The 22,422-nt window shown below is 42.0% G+C and overlaps 1 protein-coding gene across 1 annotated transcript in view; it reads left to right on the top strand.

The window, feature by feature from the left end:
• The window catches only part of Arfgef3 (ARFGEF family member 3), a 155,527-nt gene that overhangs the window by 37,385 nt on the left and 95,720 nt on the right, over nt 1-22,422 (top strand). The window contains exons 3-4 of the mRNA XM_032894946.1: nt 4,276-4,357; nt 6,998-7,129. Coding sequence (XP_032750837.1) covers nt 4,276-4,357; nt 6,998-7,129 — 214 coding nt within the window. The remainder of the gene's footprint in view (nt 1-4,275; nt 4,358-6,997; nt 7,130-22,422) is intronic.

The raw sequence follows: 22,422 nt of genomic DNA on the forward strand, positions 1-22,422 counted from the left end.
TGCCAGATTCATTTAGTTTTAAACAATTCATTATTTTTAAATAACGTGTGTATATATGTGTGATGTGTGTATGTGTGTGTTTACATACTAAGCACATGTATGTAGGTGCTCGTGAGCAGGTGAATGTGAAGGCCCCAAGTTGATGCTGGGGGGTCTTCCTCAGCTCTTCTCTGATTTATTTCCTGAAGCAGGCTCTCTTGTCAATTCAGGGCTTGCCAAACTCAGTGAATTTTGACTGTCAGCTGACTCAACCTAGAGCACCCTGAGAAGGGGAGTCTCCGTTCTCGAGTGCTCAGATCAGATTGACCTCATGGCTTGCTCAGCTGGCTTTCTTACAGTTCCAAGGACAACATCCCCGGAGTAACACCGCCCACAGTGAGCTGGGCCCACATCAATCAAGAACATGCACCACAGGTGTGCCCAACGGCCAATGCATTGAAGGCATTTTTCCAATCAGAAGTTTTGTCTTCCTAAATGAGAGCTGGCTTGTGTCATATTAATATAAAATTAGCCAGTACAAGACCTTAGCCCACTTCGGGTAGTTTCATGCCCTGGGTCAGGAGTTCTGGGATATATAAAAGAAGTTGGCTAAGGGGATACAGAGAGGGCACAGAGTTTAAGAACATTTGATGCTCTCGTAGAGGACCTAGGAGTTCATTCCCAGCACCTACATCAGGCATCTCATAGTTACCTATAAGTCAAGTTTTGTGAGGTACGACACCCTCTTTTGGCCTCTGCAATCATCTGCACACACACAGTACATTTACATCTACTCAAGCACACATATACACATAAAAATAAATCCTTGGAGGGAGGAAGGGGAGTGGAAAGCAATAGCTGCTTCTTCCACAATTTCTGTTTCAAATTCTTGCTTGAGCTCCTGCCTTGACTTATGTCAGTGACAAACTATAATCTATAAGCCAAAATAAACCTTTTCTTCCCTCAAGTTGCTTCTGGCTAGAGTGCTTTACCACAGCAGTAGAAAGCAGAACACTTGATTACTTTAGCTAGTCAGTTTTTCCTTGGATCTTCTGTCTCTGTATTCTAAGTAGATTATGGGTGGCAGCCATAGCTGCCTGGGTTTTATGTGGCCTCTGAACTCTGGCTTCATGCTTGTGTGGCAAACACATTCTCCACTCAGCCATGTATCTGTCTCCCCAGCCCCTAAGTAAAGTTTTGAATTGACCTGTTTTCATTGTACATGGTGCTAGATTTCACAAGGACATTTTATTTGTGTGTTTAATGTACTTTGAACATATAACTCCCCTCTGTCCTCCCCTTTTGACCTGGAGTTTTTCATATCCATGACCTAAAAAAGCTTAAGAAACAGCTGCTAGAGTTTTGCTCTGCACTTTTGATACAAAAGGAGGTTAGGAAGAATTTGTTTTAGGTTGTCAGACAGAGCTAGATTTGAATTATGTCTGATACATATGAATTGAGTAGACTTGGGCAGACTACAAGACTTCCCTGAACCCAAGCGTTCTCTAATGTGACCTGAGGATAGATAGGCTTATTTTAAAGCTGTAGTTGTAAATAAAACTAAATGTGGAAACAGTGCCTGCTAAGAACAGTTCTCTTCTTCTAGTTCATTCTGCATACGAATTAACAAAGGCACCTGCTTTGTCCTGTTCTTTGTTGACTTGGGCCCAGATCTGTATACATTGCCTGGCACATTATAGGCACCAAATGTTGGTTCAGTGGACGGACAGGAGAGCTGGGTTTAGTGCCCAATGAAGTCATTGCCTTCAATGATATTTCTCCAAAGCACTATTTTCTAATAGAGATTTTGGACCTGTCTTAATGCCCTTCTAAGGCAATTAGCTCCATGTCTTGCGAAAGCTTTTAGAAACACGAGAAGGCTAGATCTGCTTAGTTTGTGTTCTAAGGCATAATTTGTGCCAGGGCTGGGCAGACTAATATGTTGGTCAGATCTGGCCCCTTACCTGGTTTTATAAATACAAGTTTATTGGAACATGGCCATGCTTACTGATTTACTTAATGTCTGTGGCTGCTTTTATATCTGGCAGAATCGAGCAATTCTAATGGAGACCAAGTGAAGTGCATAGCTCATATTACCTGTCTGTGCATTGAAAGATTCTGCTACTCCCTGCTCTATGGTCCATGCACACCTCACCTCAACTCTTTAGGATTGGGTTTTATTCTCTTTTATTTCGGATAGAGTTTCACATACTACCAAATTTGACCTGGCCTGATGCTCACCATCTAGACCAGACTGGCCTCAAGCTTGCAACGATACTCTTGCCTCAACCTCTTAAGTTCTGGGACTACAAGTGCAAACCATTGTTCCCATCTCAGTATTGGCTTTAAGAACGGCCTTTTTAGTGAATGGGTGGTTTGGACCTAACAAATGATTCCATAACCCACAGCCCTCACAGAAACTGATACCTTTCAACCCAGCACAAACTTAGTTGAAACGATCTCATGCGGCCAGGCCTGACTTCATAACAGCGTGAAGAACAAACTAGTAAAATGCTTCAGAGTCATGATGCAGCCTGGCACTCCTGGAATTTGTCAGCAACCTAGTTCAAATTAGTCGTGGGGTAGAGTAAGGACCGTAGGGGCTATTTATGCAGATAGGGGGGTGGCAGTGATTTTTTTCAGTTGTATATGAGCATCTTATTGCCTCCCAAGGGATGCTTACAAAAGAATGCCTACTACTCCTGGATTTGGCACTCACACTTGCCTTGATCTATAATACGTAATGCATGTGCAGTATCAGCCTGCATCTACCTCATATTTTCTCATTCCCAAGGCTCTGAGGGGTTTGTATTGACTGAATGGGTTCTTGGTGCTGGGCCTCACTGTCAGATCTGATTCCAGGATGGAGACGAAGGCTCTTTCACAGTAAATTCATCCTGATGGAGATGTGATTGTTTCAGGGTTTGCAAGTGAAGTCCAGGGATGCTTCTGGTGTCACACCATCAACCCCTGACTCCTCCTCCCCTCTCTGTTTTCTCTCATCTAATTACTTCTGCAGCCTATGAACTGATTGTAATGGAACAAAAGAAGCCAAACTGGAAGCCTCGTCACTTTCTCTGTAAGCTCGATAGTGCTTTTTGCCCTGTCACCTAGAAGGGCAGACAGCACTGTTAACAACGACAAAGTTACAGCCACCCATCTGGCAGCACATCTCTGTGCTATTCATCTATCTGGCAAAGGACGTGCCTACCGTAAACTGGCAGCACTGTTCATTGATCATCATGTAAAACTGGCCGTTGGGTCACTGGGTTGGCAAGGAGAGAGGTGAAAAGGATTAGGCGCCGTGTGTCGTGTTCTTGCTGCTGGCTTGTCGTCAGCTGTCTTCACAGCTGCAATCAGCAAGTGTTAGAGACCCTCAGTCAGTGGGGAGCTGGTGGACGATTCCACAGGAAGACTGCAGAGCTGTGGACAGGAAGGAACCAAGGCTATAGCTGACTTTCCGTTTCATTGTATTCCATAGCAGTGGCCCTTATTCCTCCACAAATGTGACTCTAGACTCTAGCCCTGTGGCTTGCTCTCTTGTCTACCTAGCTTCTGCTGAAAATGCAAACAGATTGCTTGGGTTGCTCTTACACTTTAGGCTCCATCTTTCAAGCATATTTGTGTCTTCCATTGGCCAAAGGTGTTGATGTGTGGCTATATTTCTGCCATGTATTTTTCTGGACTTGATGGAGACTATAAACTATTGTGAGTGACTAATGTACTCTTTAAGTTAGGGGGAAATCAGCAAATTAAGAGAACTTAAATGTATATGGATAAAGAATGTTAAGTCGTGATGCAGTTACTTCCTAGGTAGAAAAAAAGGGGTGGGATGGGACATAGAAATGTATGTAAATGCTGCTCCCTGTAGCTGGTGTACTGGGTATGAGCGATGCATTAATCTGGGGAAGGGGAAAGTGTGTTTACAGATCCCTCTGTATGGCACTTAGTGTACTGTAGACCCATGAGAAGAAGTAATTGTATCCGTTCTTCCTACAGCCACACTAAGAGGGCAAGTTCCTGATGTATTGTCATTTCTACACAGCTTTGTTGATTTCCATGTGCAATGATTGGGTTCTAGTTTTTTGGGTGATGGTGGTAGGGGTTGGGATGGTGGTGGTCATGGATGGGGTTTGGGGTGGTGGTCGTGGGGTTTGGGGTGATAGGGGTTGTGATGCTGGTGATGGGGAGATTGGGGTGAGGAGGGTTCGTGGGGGAGGTTATGCATAACGTTTATAGTGCATGGCTACCAGGTTTGCTGAGCTCACATGATGTACTTGTTCTTGTGTCTGCCAGGGAGAAATGCTTGCTGCCTCTCCAGTTGGCTTTGGAATCAAAGAATGTGAAGCTGGCCCAACATGCTTTGGCAGGAATGCAGGTATGACTTTGACTAGAGGCAGTCATGTGACAGAAGTTGACAGACCACATTGGCATTGAAAGAGAAAATCATTGGCACGTGCATTGTCAACTGTCTAAAACTTTGATTGGATTAAGATAATAGCCACAAAAGGGGCAAGATCTTAGCCTCCAGAATTTCTCTGGACACAGTTTTACTTGGTCAACATAGTCCAGCATTGATTCTCAGGGATCAGCTAAGCCCACATAGGGATGAACTTTTATCGTAGAGTCCAACTTTTTGGAAAGTTAGGGGTCCCAGGAAAAAGTGACCCCTAGAAGTTCCCATCAGTTCGTATCTCATCTGTATTCCACATCTGTGGTTTTGTAGAATTGGGATTAATAGTAAACTAGAAGATTTTATGATTGTTTTCTATCAATTTTTTTATTAAATTTTCATACAATTATACATTGAGCAGACTCCCCCATTTCCCCTGGCCTCCCACCTCCCATGAGCCCCTTTGTTTCCCTAAACAGTTCCCTTCTATTTTCATGCCATGGGTCTATATATGATTCTATTTTTTATCTATATAACACTTGCTAACCACAGATGAGAGAAGATATGCTTGCTCTCTGATACTGGCTGAATATGACGAGCTTCTTGTATCCGTTTTCCTGCATGTGGCATGGCATTATAATTGGAGTATATTCCCCATGCTTGGTAATGAGGTTTCAGAAGGCTATGTCATGCAAGCATATCATATAGTTTGATAGTATTCACCCTGTTCTCTTCTCTCTTCTCCCCCATGCCAGCCCCTCTGTTTCCCTGTCCTGAGTCTGTTTCTATTCTGCCTCTAGACATCTTCCTTCTAATCATATTATATATGTATGTGTATATATGTATATATATATATATGATTTTATGTATCACTGTAAAATACAGGCTCCAGAAAAAAGAGAGAAGCACCATATTTGTCTTTCTGAATCTGACTTATGTTGCTTTTTTTTAAATTCTGTAATTAGGTTCATGAACAGATTAATATATTTTGTTTCTAGAACAAAACTGGGGGAAAAAAATACTAATCCCAAAAGTCAAGCTACTTGAGAGTTTGTGTTTGAAACCAAACAGAATGGGTGCAGTCCCAGGCCCAACAAGGCAATGGTTATATAGACTCACTGATTTAATGAGGCCTTTGGCCTCTGAAGCACAGTGAAGTCCAAGCCTACAGTGGCATTTGTCCTTGTAGGCAATTCTCCAAGGTTTTAGGGTCAGAGAGACCCGGCTGCCTTCTAAGAGTGGAGCCATATTAGAGAGTCAGAAATTAGCTCCTGTTAGCCTCAGTAGATTAGAAGTAGTTAAACTGTATTTTAAGACATACAAGCTTAGGAAATTTCAAAGCAACTTCACTAATGTTCTTCAGTGGCCCTTGGTTTCTAGAATTAGGCCATCTGTAGAAATAAACAGGGGTTTGCTTTGATCTGTTGCGTGTTTTCATTTTCTCTAGCATCATGCATATTTCCCACTTTCTTCCTTTCCAACTTTGCAACAAAAGTTGCAGTTTCAGGTTTTCAAGGGCTTGCTTGTTCATGTCAGTGATTAGTGGCCTAGTCTTCCGTTTTATGAGTCTGTCCCTTGGTGCCTGGTAACTTTAGGCACAAATACAGAGCATCTTCTCGCTGTAAGACAGCTTCCATATAAACTTCCTACCCTGGACCGCTCTGGGAGATCCTATAGGGTTTTTAACAGATTCCTGCTGCATGTAAGTTACAATGGAAAAGAACAAATCAGGCCAAGAATAAATAAACATAAAATAAACCCAACACTGAGTCTCAGCAGGAAAAATTACCTATTGCACCAGTTCAGAGTTGGGGAGAACAATTTAATTTCCTGCCTTGTGAGTGAGTGAGAATTTGGGGTTTCAGGGTGAGACCACATAGAATGTCCCCCGATTGCCTGCTAAGTGTTGACTCGAGTGTGTCTCAAGCTGTGTATCACTCTCCAGCGTCAGACCATTCCAGAAGCCTTTGACTCATTCCCTGGACACATCCTTTGTCTTTAGGATACTTCGTTTACATAGCTTTTGAGAAGCATGAGAGAGTGGAGTTGTAGGCTCATAAGCATAGAATTTTTAGGAAAATAAGCATTGCCCTGAGTAGCAAAAAGCTAATCCACAAGTTCCCCTGATGTCCTCATGCAAATGAAAGCCTTCATTTTCTGGTGGGATATATATTAAGGTTTATGAATTCGGGATTAATTTCTGGAAAAAATGATGGCTCCCATTAGGTAATAAAACATACATAGCTGAAAAAAATGAGCTTACTCTCTCAAGACCTTTCCCTTTTATTAAAAAAAAAAAAAACTTACATTGGGGTATTTTGTGGGTTTGGGTTCCTCTTTCTTAGCACATCCATTCTTTTATTTCCACTACCTGAATAACCCAGATGGCCAGCACATAGCGTTTTACTGGCTGAAATATAGAGTGAATTACCTAGCGTTTCGAAAGACACTTTTTCCAAAGCCCACTTTCTAAAGTTTCGTGCATATTTCCTTTTAATGGTACACGGTATTAGTTCTCGCCTGATGACCTCCAGCTAGATACTCCACAGTGAGAGAAGAAAGAGCCTCAGACATAATCAGACACAACAGGAAGAGGTGCATTCACTGCCTTGTGCCACTTTACAGAAGCTCCTGTCGGAAGAGAGATTTGTATCCATGGAGACAGACTCCGATGACAAGCAGCTGCTCAATCAGATCCTGAATGCCGTGAAAGTGACGCCTTCGCTCAATGAGGACCTGCAGGTGGAAGTGATGAAGGTTTGTCTAACATGGGAACAACTGGGCGTCACTGGGAAAGGAGGACACTGTGACCCAGGCCAGCCCTTAGTCTTCAATATGCCTTTTGGTTGTACACAGTTTGGTAGAGTCATCTTCTCTGGAAAGATGTTTATTTTCCTTGCTGTAGTCCTCCAAAATCACCTTGATTGTTTAAGAGTAACAAGGTAAAGTCTCAACCAGTAAAGCCCCTGCCCCGATCTGGTATCCCAAGTGTTTGTCGTTTCAGGGTGGGATCCGCCTGATCATTCTGGGTGTTGTGCCTACCCGCATACACTACCCCACAGTAAAGCATGTTTCACACACACTGAGATTTATCATGTCTCGTTGGCAAGAGGAAGGCCACCCACCCTTCAGAGGCATATCGGATTTATGGTTTATTTTATTTTTCAAATTATATCAGCTGGACACGAGGGGCTAACTCAGCAGGTAAAGTGCTTGCTTGGGCAAACATTAGGCCTGGAATTCCGATCACTAATACCCACCTGAAAGACAAGTAAGGTAGCATCCGTCTATACTCCAACACCAGTGGCAGAAAAGAGACAGGTGAAGCCCATGGGCTTCCTGGACAGTCAGTCCTAGCTAAAATGAGGGGTTTCTGGTTCAGTGAGAAAGACAGAAATAAGGTGGAAGGAAATAGAGATTAACTTCTGACCTCTACATGCATATGTACAGCAGAGTACATGAATGCCCCTGCCTCCCACACATGTGCAGACGTGCACAGCACACACACACACACACACACACACACACACACACACACACACACACCATTGCATGCACCCACACACATACACATCATATCACTCTTATCTCCTTCTGTCCATTATTACCTCCCTTTAGGGATAGTGTGGTGGTTTGTATATGCTTGGCCCAAGGAGTGGCACTATTAGGTGTGGCCTTGTTGGAGGATGTGTCACTGTCCAGGTGGGCAGTGAGATCCTCCTTGTAGCTGCCTGGAAGCCAGTCTCCTCCTGACTGCCTTTGGAACAAGATATAGAACTCTCAGCAACTCCAGTGCCATGCGTGCCTGGACGCTGCCGTGCTTCCCGCCATGATGATACTGGGCTGAACCTCTGACCCTGTAAGCCAGTCCCAATTAAATGTTGTCCCAATACGAGTTTCCTTGGTCATGGTGTCTCTTCATAGCAATGGAGCCCTAACTAAGACAGATGGTATCTCTCCTTGCCACTCTTAACTCTGAATTACTGAGATCAAGAATCCCTCATCATGGATGGCATGTGTCATGATCTGTAACTAAAGGTTGAGTAGGAAAAGGTGGATTTTGCCCAAGAACAACACTGTGCCTATAGAAGCACAGCATAAACTAACAAGATGGCTTTTAACACAGGTGGCTCTTCTCCTGCCCACAGGGACATTTGTAGAATAATATTTGAGGGCCGCTGGTGTCGAGAAGTGGTTGCTTTTTCCCTAAGCAGACACTGTAAGGATTTGTCTTAGACAAAGCATTTCAGATTCAAGTGTTCAGTTTCTCTGATAGAAGAGACTGACTTCAATACTGCCCTAACATGACCTAACTATGTTGGCAGGTAGCGTAGGTACTGATCGAAAACTCAGACTCTGAGCTATACTTCCCTGGCTTGCCTCTCATCCTTCTGTTTATAGCAGAACATCCCAAGACAGAGCTCTTTACTGTTCTTTGTCTTGATTCTCTATTCTTTGATTTTGTTTGTTTGTTTGTTTGTTTGTTTGTGGGCTACAGAGTTTCTCTGTGTTGCATTAGCTGTCCTGGAACTTGTTCTGTAGAATTCAGGGACTTTCTCTTCTTCAGTACTAGTACCGACCCAATAAAATTATTCTAAGGACGCAGCAGGGCAAAGGTTTATAAAAGCTTGACACACTGCTTGCCACAAAACAAGTTCTTTGAAGAGTTCTGTGTTCCTGATGCTGCTACTGCTTCCTGCTGAATGGCTAACTCCGTGGGGAGGTCTAGGAATAGGCACTGTCTAGTGTGCCAAGGGAGCCTTAGAAACAGCGGACAATGAGAACCTGATGACTCATTTTTAAGGTCTCGTTTATGTTAACTGTTTTTGCCTCTGCAACATGCACTTTTGCCTTACCCTTTGATATATTTTGGCAGCTATGTGCTACCTACTCAGATAAACCAAGTCGTAACCACCCCTACATCTGTTTTACTTCTCCATTCCCTCTGTGACATTCTTTGTGTGTGTGTGTGTGTGTGTGTGTGTGTGTGTGTGTGTGTGTGTGTATTTCTGTGTTTGCATATACACGTGGCTGCCAGAGACTAACAGAAGATGTCTCCCATGTTTTCCACCTTGTGTTTTGAGACAGTGTCTCACTTAACTTGGAGCTTGCCAATTTGGCTAGATTTTCAGGCCAGTGAGTTCCAGGGAAGGAACCTCCTGGTACTTGAACTGAGAGATTACAGATACATGGCGCCTATACCAAGCTTTTAACATGGGCGCTGGGGATATGAACTCAGGTCGTCTTATTTTCATGTCAAGCACTACTCAGCAGTCTTGCCAGCCCACCCTTGAAGTAGAGACAAGGCTACAAGTCCCACCTTGTGCTTGAGACTTTCAAGTGTAGTCTAAGGGTCTCCTGCCTCTGAGATTTCATATGAGATTAGACTAATCTGCCCAGGATATTTCAAAATAATTTTGTATTAATTTTCAGAAATCTACCCTTCAATCCAATCAAACAAGTTGTAACCAAGTCTTGGTTTTGCTAATATTGCTACTGCTTCAAAATAACTTTGCTTACCTAGCTTCCAAAAATTGTACTGAGAAGAAAATAGAATTATTTGGGCTCTGGGAGGAAAGGCTGGACCCCCATTATTACATTGGAAGAATGTGTTAATTTAGTTTTTGTTTTTTCTATGTAACTCATTTTCATGAGAAATTATTTAAGCAAGGTATTTGTATGAATGTTTTATAGGTACAGATTTGCTTTATTTTGAGGCAGGATCCCACTCTTGCCTTGGCTGTCATGGAACTCAGGATATAGCCCAGGCTTGCCTCAAACCCAGAGAACTTTCTTCCTAATTCACCCTTCCAAGTGCTAGGATTACAGGAATTCACCACCATGCCTGGTCCAGAAAATCTTTTAAAACGAAACACGATAAACATTTTCAAATGTTTATCTAGACTTACTACTCGGGAAAGATACTTTTTTTCTTTTATGTCTGTTCATAGTACATTTCTACAAAACACCCTACTGAAGTAGACGCAGACGGAAGCCCTAGTATAATTTCATTAGACTTTAAAATGAAAACAAGGCAGGTGAGCCGTGATCTCGGCAGCTGTTGGGAGGAGGGAGGTATGGAACAAAGGCGGATAGAAGGCCATGCCCTTTAGAGTTAAGGTCCAAGAAAGCCATCATGTTCTGTGATGGATGCTGAACAAATGTAAGACCTAAAGGGGAGGAAGAATTAGAAAGCCAAGAGTCAGGAAAAGCAGGCTTAGGCTTTTGGCCAGTATCCAAAAGAAAAGGAGATAAAAAGAAGGAGGAGGAAAAGCTACACTTTTTTGAGTTAGAGCTCTGAAAGGTGGTCAGGCTCCACAGTGCTGCAAGGTGGCCCCCGTAAGCAGCCGCACTGTGGGTGGGGCTTCTGGGAAATACAAGGCCAGTATCTCATCAAGGGCATAATTATTCCTGCTGTCTCTGTAGCGCATCTTCCAGTGAATCCGATTTCTTCTGGGCAGTCTTTAGGGCAGGCGAGTGGCAGACACAGTCAGAATAATTCTTAAGGGAGAACTAGTAATCGGGGGAAACACAATGACAGGTCTGTACCTGTACACGTAGCTGCCCCTCAATGGGTCTTGAGGAATCCTTGATGGTGCCACTATTTTATATGGCATTTTAAATCCTAAGGAAGGGGCTGTTGTGGTGTTTACTATTCCATTTAAATGGGTCAGCAGGGTTGGGGGGCAGCAGGGATTCAATGGCCTGCTAACTTCCTGTGATCTTTTTTTTTTTAAGTTTCAACCACGTATTTTACTTACATAGTTGCCATTAGTATTTATAAGCATGAAAAACCGAACCAGATCACACTCCTAAGAATGTGTAACCAGAATTTTTAATTCCTGGAAAGAAAAACAACACAGTTTCTCTTTTAGAGGTTTTTTTCAAGAGAGGAAGCAGAAATTAGCTGATAGTGGAAGCCAGGATTGTAGACATAGCAGCTCATCTCGTTTAGAAGGATTATAGACTTTCAGTCAAAGGTTAAAACAAACCAATGATGTGTGGTTCTAACGAACAGAATAGGAATTTTAAATCACTTAGTATGGGAGCTGTCCTGCGCAGTTTTACTCTTTAACAGGAGGTAGAGAGAAAGCAATTGTGATTTATTGAAATGGCCAGGGAAACCAATGAAACATTTGGTAACTTGAAAAAATAAAGTATCAGAACTATAGAGAATCAGAAAAGATTTCCCTAAAAATAGATTACCTATGGAATGGATTCATAGATGGCAGGAAACTATGTAACATTTAGGCCAAACGCATGTCTGCTTTGGTAACAGTTTCCCTTGCTCTGTGCCATTTCTGTAAATGCCATACAGACTTTAAAGGAGCCGTGGACATAACTAATGCTATCTCTACTGGAGTAGTTAGGGCTTCCTTCTTTGTAATGGATAACCTTTAGTGTGATTATTAACTGATACAGCTGGCTTAACCTTCAAAGACTGGAGGGAATTACGGCTGGCCTTCTGCCTCTGAAGCCAAAGAGAAAGACATGAACATCCTATCTAGGGAGTGCAGGCTTTGGTGATAAGAAAGGATAGGACACATGACCCTCAAAAGCCATTTTAAGAGTTCTATTACTGGATGTATGACTTTATGTACTTCTGCAGATAATAAAGATGAATGCTGGTGGGTAATTATAATTTTCAGAGGAAAAATGACAGGGGCTGCTTATTTAAAATGTATTATGTGTCAGATACTTGGCAAGTACTTTACATTCGTACCAAGGTCAAACAGTAAAATAACAGAGTCAGTATTGAATTGTGATTCAGCCTGATGGGAAATCTGTTCATTTAAACAGTGGATTCCCTTGTCCACTAAGTCTCCCCTGAGAGATCTGCAGGTGGTAGATATTTCTGTTCCCATTATGTAGATGGTTGAACTGAAGCTTTAAGACACCAATTACAAAGGGGAAATCTGGGAGTTTCTAAGACTCTTATGTTTTCAGTATCCCCCTGGAGTGTGATAATCTGCCCTCACTCACTCTACAAGATTCAAATTGGATTTTGTAATCTTGTTGATCAAGCTCTAACAATACCACAGTAAGGTGTCATGTACAACCTCTGACAATAGCACGATAAAATGCCATGCAGTTTTTATAAACATTGGGTTTTCCCAATGGCCTGGAGCCAATGAAGAAAAAGCAACTAATACATACCATTGGGTGTGTGTGTTTGATGAAGATGGGGAAAAGGGAAGTGACTGTGTTCATTCCTCAGGAAACCATCTGTTTTGTTTCGGTTGGTGTTTGTTTGTTTGTTTGTTTCTGATAGAGTCTCTCACTGAGATCTGGGGTTTATTGATTCAGCCATTTTGACTAGCCAACAAGGCCCAGGTTCCTAATTGTCTCTACCACCCCAGCATTGGGATTACATGATGAACATATCAAATTCATTTCTTTGTGCTCATTCAGATAGCAAGCACTTTGCCTCCAGAACTGTCCTCCAGCTCTCAGTAATGTTTTAATGGAAAGACCTTTACTGAAATATTTATCCAAACAATTGTACATTTATCCACTAGCTTGACTCCTTGTTGTTGTTGTTGTTGGTGGTGGTGGTGTTTGGTTGTTTTTATTTGGTTTTGAGATAGGCTTTTCTGTGTAGCCTTGGCTGTCCTAGAATTCATGCTATAGATCAGGCTGGCCTTGATAGAGATCTATCTACTGAAATTAAAGGCATGTACTACCACTGCAGGGCTAAGACTTGACATTTTTTAACACTGATCATTAGCTAAGCTTGAGGGTGAAATACCAAGTTCTTTACCTTATGTCAAAGGGCAAAGAAAGCCCTTCTTACCATAAGCCATGAAGATACTTTGGAAGATTTATAATAGTCTTTGGCATTAAGGAAAAAAATCAAATGCTTGAAGAAAAATGTATGACTCCACAGCGTACTGTTGTTGGAGGTTGTGTGTAACTCCTTAACTGCTGGTGTTGAGGGTAAGTCTCACAAACTTAATAGCACACTGTGCGTAGTAAGCACCTACAGTGCATTGATAGCGTGTGGTTCTCCTAATTTGTTTTTAGACAGCTTTCCTTCCTGCTGCTAATGTTGACTGGGATAAGGTTTATCTACCTGGCACACGCATTATACGATGATCATTATATTTTTCCTCCCTTCTCTTTTACCCTTTGGCATAACTGCCTTAGCAGATGATTATAAAGAAGAAACAAACATGCAAACGCCCATAACTATAAATTTTTCCTTTAAATGGTTTATTCATTCTTTGTGAGATGATGTTTCTAAATTACCTATTAACTAATTTCATGAGTATCACCATGTCTAGGTGCTGTGCTATTTGAACGTACTTGAGAATTCCTCTAACCTAATGTTTTAAAACTCTTTCACTATGATCAGAAGTTAGGCACAGATGTAAGCTCTCAGTGTTTACTGTGACTGTTCTAGAATTCTGAGTTCCTAGGTGAGTGGAAAAACCCTTCAATGGCTCCGATCTCTTATTCAATAAGTATTGTTTGATTGTGTGCACATGCATGTGTATGTGTGTTTGTGCACATAAGTGTACACCAGGCACAATGCTGGACTCAGATGAGCCTATGGTGTGAAGGAAATGAAACCAGAGTCATGTAAACACATAATCTTTGGAGGTTAAATATTAAGGCAGAAATCAATAAAATATAAAAGAACACCCAAACCATGATAAACACAATGGCAACATAGTCTGAGGACTAGAAAACTATTTATAAAAGGGCAGGTACAAAGGTATGAATGGAGGTTCTTCTGAAGAAGTAGATTTTAGAGAGGAAATTATCTAAAAGGCATGATCCTGCACATGATAACCAGGACAACCATACCCAAAGGGAAGCAAAAGAAGACCAAAGGTCTAAGATTCACTTCGACTAAAACAAGGATGAATTTTACTTTCTCATAAATTATGGGTTCTGATTCAAGCATGGATGGAAATTTCACTAGTTAGTAAGTAAAAACTAATGATAGACTTAGTGTTTCTTTTTAATCCCTTTGGTGCCTACCAGAGCAGCTGGCATTTTCTTTCCCATACATTTGGTCCAGTATTGGTTGGACAACGTCTGTTAGAATCCCTCAGTTCTCGGCACTGTTTGTTTCGTATTCCACAATGGCTCCCCAGCCCTTGCCGTGCAGTGCCATCGTGAAGAAGTAGTGAAGGAGAAGGAAGAAAGAAACCATTTCTGCTTACATAGGATGGATTAGAACTCGATCACAGGCCAATAGACAGTAGGCTTGAAGATATAGTCTTCACTCTGAACAGCCATGTGCCACCATTCTGTTCTTGACAAAGGTCAACTGGAGGTAACTGGGAGTCTGCCAAGGCACTTATCCTATGAAAATCTCGTCTGGCTTGTTTCCCCCCAGGGTTATTCCCTTTGCTACCTCTTGCTCTGTTTTTCTTGCACTTTTCTTGAAGGGAGGGGTGAATGAAGATGCATTCAGTTGTGCATGAGGTTAGCAAGAGCCCTACGATAGGCTGTTCAGGAGAAAAACGCACACTGACAATCTCTCCAACTAGTGATCACTAAGTTCTGATTCGAGCATGGATGGAAGTTTCACTAGTTGGTAGTAACGACAGAGCTCGTGTTTTTTATCCCTTTGGTGCCTCGCAGAGCAGCTAGCGTGCGCTCACTAATTGCCTGTTAACTTGGTTATTAACTGATAGAGACGAGAGGGAAACACATGTATTTTTTTAGTGGTGCACCAAAATAAACAACAAACGGGACAAACCTAATGGTAATTGCAGGTGAGAATGCGGGTTCAAAACTGAAAATATTTTAGACTTGTATTTTAGAATCGAAGTAGCCTATGTTATCAGATCGTCTCTGTAATTAAACTGGCATGGTACAGCTCACTGCTGGGACAGTCACCAAAGCAGAAAGACTCTTCTAGCCTCTTAGATTTTCCGGAAAGGCTGTGGGTAGGGGCTGGAAGTTAACCGGGTCTTAAATGTATCATGTTTGAAAGGCCAATCGGCTTTCCAAATATTTGAACTGACTGCAGAGCCAACAAGAGTTTCAATGATGAAACAAAATGAAGGACTAGAAATCACTTCCTGTAGGGGAAGAATGTTCGTACACATATCCAGGTCCACAAAAAAAAAATCATAAAATAATAAGAGAAGTGCTCATTTCTACCGCTGGCAGGTTTCGTTTTTGTCCTAGTTATTAGATAAGACTGTATGAGGCATAATAAGAAAATATGTATCTACAAGCTCCAAGTATGAACCAGGACATTGGAAATACTGTGCTTCATGAGTTCCTTCTGAATTTCCCTTTTTCATCTCATTGTACTCTCCAGTCAGCTTAAACTGGGGTAATTTTTGTCTATAGTAAAATAATGTAGGGGAGGAGGAATGGGATGAGGAACAGTCAGAGGGTGGACTGGGAGGGGGACAACGAATGGACTATAAAGAAAGATATAATAATAATAATAATAATAATAATAATGATGATGATGATGATGATGATGAAGAATTTATATCCTCATATATTTCTAATTCCTAAAGTACGAACTTGTATTTACTGAATTACAGCTGCTTAGCTTAAAAAGATGGTTTTTTAAATCATTTTGTATAAATTGCCCTGTCAGGTCCCGTTGATAGACTGTAGTGTCACTCCTTACCTAAATCACTGGGCATTTTTTTCCTCCTAGATAGAATTCATGATTTGGGTGTTTTAGAAGAGTTTCATAATTATTAAATGGTTTATAGAGAATCGGTTTGGTTCTATCCCTTTGCTAGCTACCCTGAGAAGCTTGCCTGGGACATATTCAAATCAATACTAAAACTATCAAAAGCCCCAAGCTTACAGAGGCAGAGATCATCTGAGGTAGTAGACTCATTCTGGAGACCCAGCAGAAAGGGGAAAGGACAGGAGTAAGTACATCAGTGCAGTTTGATTTCTTAAAATCCAGATGAGAGATTAAGTCTCAAGCAGCTTACAAAACTGTGTGTCCATGAGTGTATGGACCTTCCGGAACTTTTAAGATTCTGATTTTTCAACTTGCACTGGTTTGCTCACTGTATCAGTCAGCTTTCTTTCAGTGACAAACTGAGAAAGTCAACTTTCTCAGGACCATGGTTGTCTAGTTCTGATGCTTTTTAGCCTCTTTCAGGGAAGAAAATCATAGTGGGTAACACATAGGAGAGCAAAGCTGAGTACCTCATGGTGTCCCAGAGAAGGGGGGGGGGAGAGGGAGGGAGGAGAACGGGGTAAGGGTTCCTTTACAGGCATTCCTCCAGCGACCTAAGTAAGGTCCTCCATTCCTCTCCACCCCCTAAAAGTTTTACTAAAGCCAAATGGGCACTACAGGCTGGTGGCCAGGCCTTAAATATATGAACCTTTGGCAGACATTTGATCCCTAAGTCATATTTAGCCTTTCACATTGTAACACAAAGTTAGCATCTGTAAACTTCATGGTTAAGAGCCACACAACTGAGTTATAAAATACCAAGAAAAGGGAGGGAGAGAGAGGAGGAGGGGGAGAGAGAGGAGAAGGGGGAGGAGGAGGAAGAAGAAGAAGAAGAGGAAGAGGAAGAGGAAGGAGAAGGAGAAGGAGAAGGAGAAGGAGAAGGAGAAGGAGAAGGAGAAGGAGAAGGAGAAGAAGAAGAAAAATCAACCTTATAAAGCTTTAAGTAAGCTTACAGTTTTGCATTGGGCTAGATTCATGGCTGTCATAGGCTACATGTGTCATAACATAGCACTCAAGTAATTTTTTATCAACATATATCAACTATGTAGAGTTAAAAGCAAAGCGTTCAATGACTTGCTATGTGGTAAGAAAGAGATAAATAGGATCACAATTACCATAATTTGTGGTTCAACCAGTGGGTTAGAAATCCAAGTAGGAGTGTCGAAACAAATATGGCTACATTCTTGTCCTTATCTCTTAAACAATAGAGTATAACAATTATTCGTATATTATTTATGTTGAGTCAGACATTGCATGTAATCTAGAGATGATCTGAAATTTCTGATGCTGTGGATAGATTTTATGCAAATACTGTACCACTTTGTATAAACAATTTGAGCACTCATGGGCACTGACATCTGTGTGAGGCTCTGGAATTGATATCTCTTGAATACTAAGGGACAACTATATTCATCTGTGATGGTTAGAAAGTAAAATTAAGAGTTAAATCATAGAGAAATGTGTAGCACATAGTTTTAAAAAACAGTCCACACTAAACAGGCTACGCACCAGCATCAGTGATGTCTGTCTGTGCATAGCCCAAGACCAAGACCATGTGTCTCTCCTAGCCAAAGCCTCTCTCACAAACACTGGCTCTGCCTGTACAGAGCTCCAAGATCACTCTCTTGCAGGCCTCAAACCCTGCAACCAGCTGTGGGCGTGCTCTCACCTCTCCCCTGGAACTCAGTCCTTCCCCAGTCTTCCCATTCCAAAGCCTGGCTGAATTCCACCCCACTATTTTTTTTTCCCCTCTGAGCCTCCGAGAATGGAAAACACCAGGCAATCTTACTTTAAAAATCAACAGATGACACAACCACTGGGTATAGAATCTGACATCCTAAACTCATCGACTGCTCTGTGTTGGAAATCTTCCGGTGGTGGTCTAACGGTTCCTGAGCTACATCTTGCCTCCTCTTACTCCCACCTCACAGTAAAAAAGGGCTGTTTCTTCCTCCCACATCCCCTCTCAGATCCGGAAAGCCTGTCTCCTCTTTTTTACCCAGCAATTGGCTTTTTGTTTTCTTTATTAGCCAATCAATCAATTAGGGGAACCTCCCCTACAGAAATGTAGTGTATAAAGATGGATCTGTAAGACTACTAGTTAGAAATCATGATTATGAGGAATTTAGAAGTGAGGAATAGGAAGGGAAGCAATTTGTTTAGTTGCTGAAGCAAATCTGTAACCTTCTCATAATTAATATTTATGTACTTTTCAGGAACATCGCCAGCACAGTAATTCCTAAAAATTTGGTAATCAGGGCCTATCTAATGAATATCAATAACTTATTACAAGTTGACTTAGTTAGGGTTTACTGCTGTGAACAGCCACCGTGACCAAGGCAAGTCTTGAAAGGACAACATTTAATTGGGGCTGGCTTATAGGTTCAGAGGGTCAGTCCATTTTCATCAAGGTGGGAGCATGGCAGTGTCCAGGCAGACATGGTGCAGGAGGAGCTGAGAGTTCTACATCTTCATCTGAGGGCTGCTGACAGAAGACTGGCTTCCAGGCACCTAGGGTAAGGATCTTATAGCCCAAGCCCACAGTGATACACCTTCTCCCACAGGGCCACACCTTCTAATAGTGCCACTCCCTAGCCTGAGCATATATAAACTATCACACAAGAACAACAAATAAAGACCATACATAAACCACAAACTATAATAAGTAGTCTGAAACAATTTTCAAGTTGAATATCTAAGCACTCTACCCAAATCTGCGTTGACTATAAGAACAGTTCTAAATATCTCAGAATAGACATTTCTTAGACCCAGGGCAAGTTGACCTAGGAAGGGAATGTCTCATGGCCTTCGGGTTAAGGCTAGTGAATTTTTATACCATGAGATGGAATAGCACGATTGGCATGATAGCTCAACCACCCATTTCTTTCTGCTGTTCAGGATCTGAACTGGTGGACTGGTCCCCACCATCCCTCTAGTAGATGGTGACCTTCCCCCAAAGAGTGACATCAGCCCACAGTGTTCATGGTGCTGGGACTGAGCAAACATGCTAGACATAGGTAAAGTTAACTATCCTTGACATCTACGTTTTAAGCTCTAAAAAAGGAAACGTCCTCTGAAACTCTGTATGCCTTCTTTGAGATTCCTTCTTCCTGAAGGCAATTTTAGCATTTCACTGTCTCTCAAAGATGGAGGCTACTCTGTTCTCTGTGCATGGACAGATACAGGCTCCTGAGGAACATCTTATCACTGCCAACTTAAATGAAAGGAAGTTAAGAAGTGTTTCTTAAAAGAGAGAATTTCGCAATGAGTTTTTTAATTGTGAAAATTCAGGCCAACAAATATGAGATGCCAAAATAAACAGCCAGAATGGGGTTCTGAGATGTTCTGGGCCAGCTGACTTCCTGCACAGAGGGGAAAGATGAGTGAGTGCCTTTCCCTGGGCTTTATCCACTTTCTCAGTAACTTAGTTTATTAGCTTGGTTTATAAATTACACTTCATACTATTTAAAAAATGAGGTCATGGCTTCTTCAAGACACATTTGTGTAAATTTTATTTTTAATAATTATATCTTCTATATCTTCTGTGTTCCCCTCCCCCATGACCCTCTGGAGCTTTGGGATCATATTGACCCCCTCAACTTAGCTCACTTCTTAGTATCTTCTTAGGTAGTACCCTTTCTGTCTTCCCCGAATTTAACTAATCAATTATGTATGTTACCAAAGTTAAATTTCGAGTCAGAGTTTTACAACTTGGGCATTACGTAGGAAGCCTGGATACACCATGTGTTTGCTCAGGGAAATGTATTCCGTGCTGACTGTGATCATTTATTTTATGATCGCCTCCATGCCAGGCGTTAGGTCTGGGGGATGGAGGAGCCCGCCTTTTTGTTCACTGGTGTATGCCCACCGCCTAGTCATGAATCTGACCCCTCCTCCGCCTCAGTAAGGATTTGTTGCATGAATGAGTGAGTGAGTGAATGAATGAATGAATGAATGAATGAATGAGGGCCTAAAAATGCTGCACATAAGTAGGTGTCGAGTGGAAATTAGTTGCTGCCCTGTGACTTCAGTCTGTTCTTTACTTCTGGGTATCCTGGAAATGGTTGGAATCCTAACAGGGATGGCTTCTTAATACATCAAAATAAATCACCACATATGTGAGTATGAAGGTCAGAGTCTTAGAAGAACAGTACAGGAAAAGTAGAGGGATATTTCATGGGACATATTCCCGGTTATGGCCTTTGGTTGGTTGGTTGGTTGGTTGGTTGGTTGGTTGGTTGGTTGGTTGGTTGGTTGGTTGGTTGGTTGATTGGTTTTGTTGTCATTGAACAAAGCGAGGTATTTCTTGCCAGGGATCTGAACATCCTTCGTGGGAGATTTCAAAACCTTAATTACTTAACCCCGCCACCTGGACTTGCAGTATCACAGAGTAAAGACCCCTTACTCTGAAATGCTTGCAACCAAAAGTGTTTTAGCTGTTCGAATTTCTCAGGTTTGGAGAATACTTGTGTAGACTTTGCCAGTTGAGAATCTCTACTCCAGTGAAAATTTCAGAACAGTGTTCTTGTGCGCCATTAGGCCCCCTAACCTCCTATGTATCCACATTACAATAATGACTAAGGGCATTGACTGAGACTCTGTAAGGCTGATCACGCATACGTACAATGCAGAGAAGATACTAAGCATGGACTAGGACCCGCAGCGATTCCCCACAAATACTGCAGCCAAGACAGACATTCTGAAGAGAGATTTCACCACCAACAAGCTTGGTAGTCTGTGGGAGGGGCACTGAAAGGGAGTAAAGATTATTAAAGCAGTATGTGTAAACTTCCCTAAAGAACAGCTATATGAATCAGACTTCTGAAGTTTCTGTCTTTCTGGGATCATTTATATCTGTATCAGCAAGGTTTTATGTTATGCATTTTCAGAAATTTACCTGTGTTCTACAAAGCAGGGCTATGTTATCCGTATATAATAGAGTGCTTAGAAAATATATGGGAACGTGGAGTTGAGAGACTTCAAGGGACTGGCTAGAATAGTAAGGATGTGGTGGGAGGGGTGGCAGTGGCAAGGTGACACCCAGCTTCCAAATGTGGGCAGCCACTTGTAGTTTCCTCATCCCCTCCTCAAATGCATTCGAGTGGATTCATCACCACTGGAAAGACTGGGACCTGTCTGTAAATCCATCTGTATGTTTAGTGCCGTCTTTACTGCTTCAAGTTTCGTTTTGTTCTACAAAGTCTAGTTTGAATACTTATCGGCCTAAAGATAATATGAGGGAAATACTTTGCATGGGACATTTGATTATGTTTGCTTTAGATGTGCCACTTTCCATGGGCCAAGCATATTCAAACCACTGCAACCATATTTCTGGATTTTCTTTTTAATTTATATATGTACAATGGCCACACTGCCCCCTACTTCTATCCAGTTCCTCCTGGGTTTCCCAATTTGATGTCTTTTTAAAACATGTAAGTGCTTGTGCTCATTATAATAAATCAGTTTTATTTCCACCCCGATCCCCGTGTGTATGTGGTTGAGGGGCATGGATTGGTGTTCATATGTATGTGCAGAGGGGAGTGCAGAAGGCTAGAGAACCTGAAACTTTCCTGACAGGGTAGCCTGGCTGGTCAGTGAGTCTGTCCCTCGTCGCCTCCTTACCACTGAGATGTTACCTTGCTCAGCACCTTGTTACGTGGGTTCTGTGGCCTGAACGCATCCCTCTGCACATATGGCAAACATTTTATAACTAAGCTATCTCCCAGCCCAAATTTCTCTTTTCCATTCTAATTATAATTATTTTTAAACCCAGATCTCTAGAGAGATTTGTGGTTGAGGAGTTACTTCTTATGCATTCCAGCTATTCAATTATAGTTTTAAAAGTGGCTTTGGATTTTTAGTAGCCATGGTAATACGCTTTCTCTCTCCGTGGATGACTTCTTTCTGTTTCCTCTTTTTCTCCTCTTGGCTCATTTATTGAAGGCAGTGCCAGGCAGCTTGATTGCTAGATGCCGCTAGTGACTCAAGTTCTTGCTGTTAATTCTAACTTAGTCAATACGCTTACTGCCCCTGAGAAGGATGTATTTCTAACAGAATTGCCCTCAATATTTAGGCACTCCTGTTTTCCTTGGAGCCAACTTGCTCAGAGTGATAATGCAAACTTTTGCCTGCATTTCTTTTCCAAAGAAAGCCAGACACTAAACTAGGGTTTCCCATACCCTGTCACTGTTATGATCTGATGGTGTCTTAGTTAGGATTTTACTGCTGTGAACAGACACCACGACCAAGGCCACTTTTATAAGGACAACATTTAATTGGGGCTGGCTTACAGGTTCAGAGGTTCAGTCCATTATCAAGGTGGGAGCATGGCAGCATCCAGGCAGGCATGGTGCAGGAGGAGCTGAGTTCTACA

This window comes from Rattus rattus, chromosome 2 (assembly GCF_011064425.1).
Source record: "Rattus rattus isolate New Zealand chromosome 2, Rrattus_CSIRO_v1, whole genome shotgun sequence".
NCBI classification, from domain to species: domain Eukaryota; kingdom Metazoa; phylum Chordata; class Mammalia; order Rodentia; family Muridae; genus Rattus; species Rattus rattus.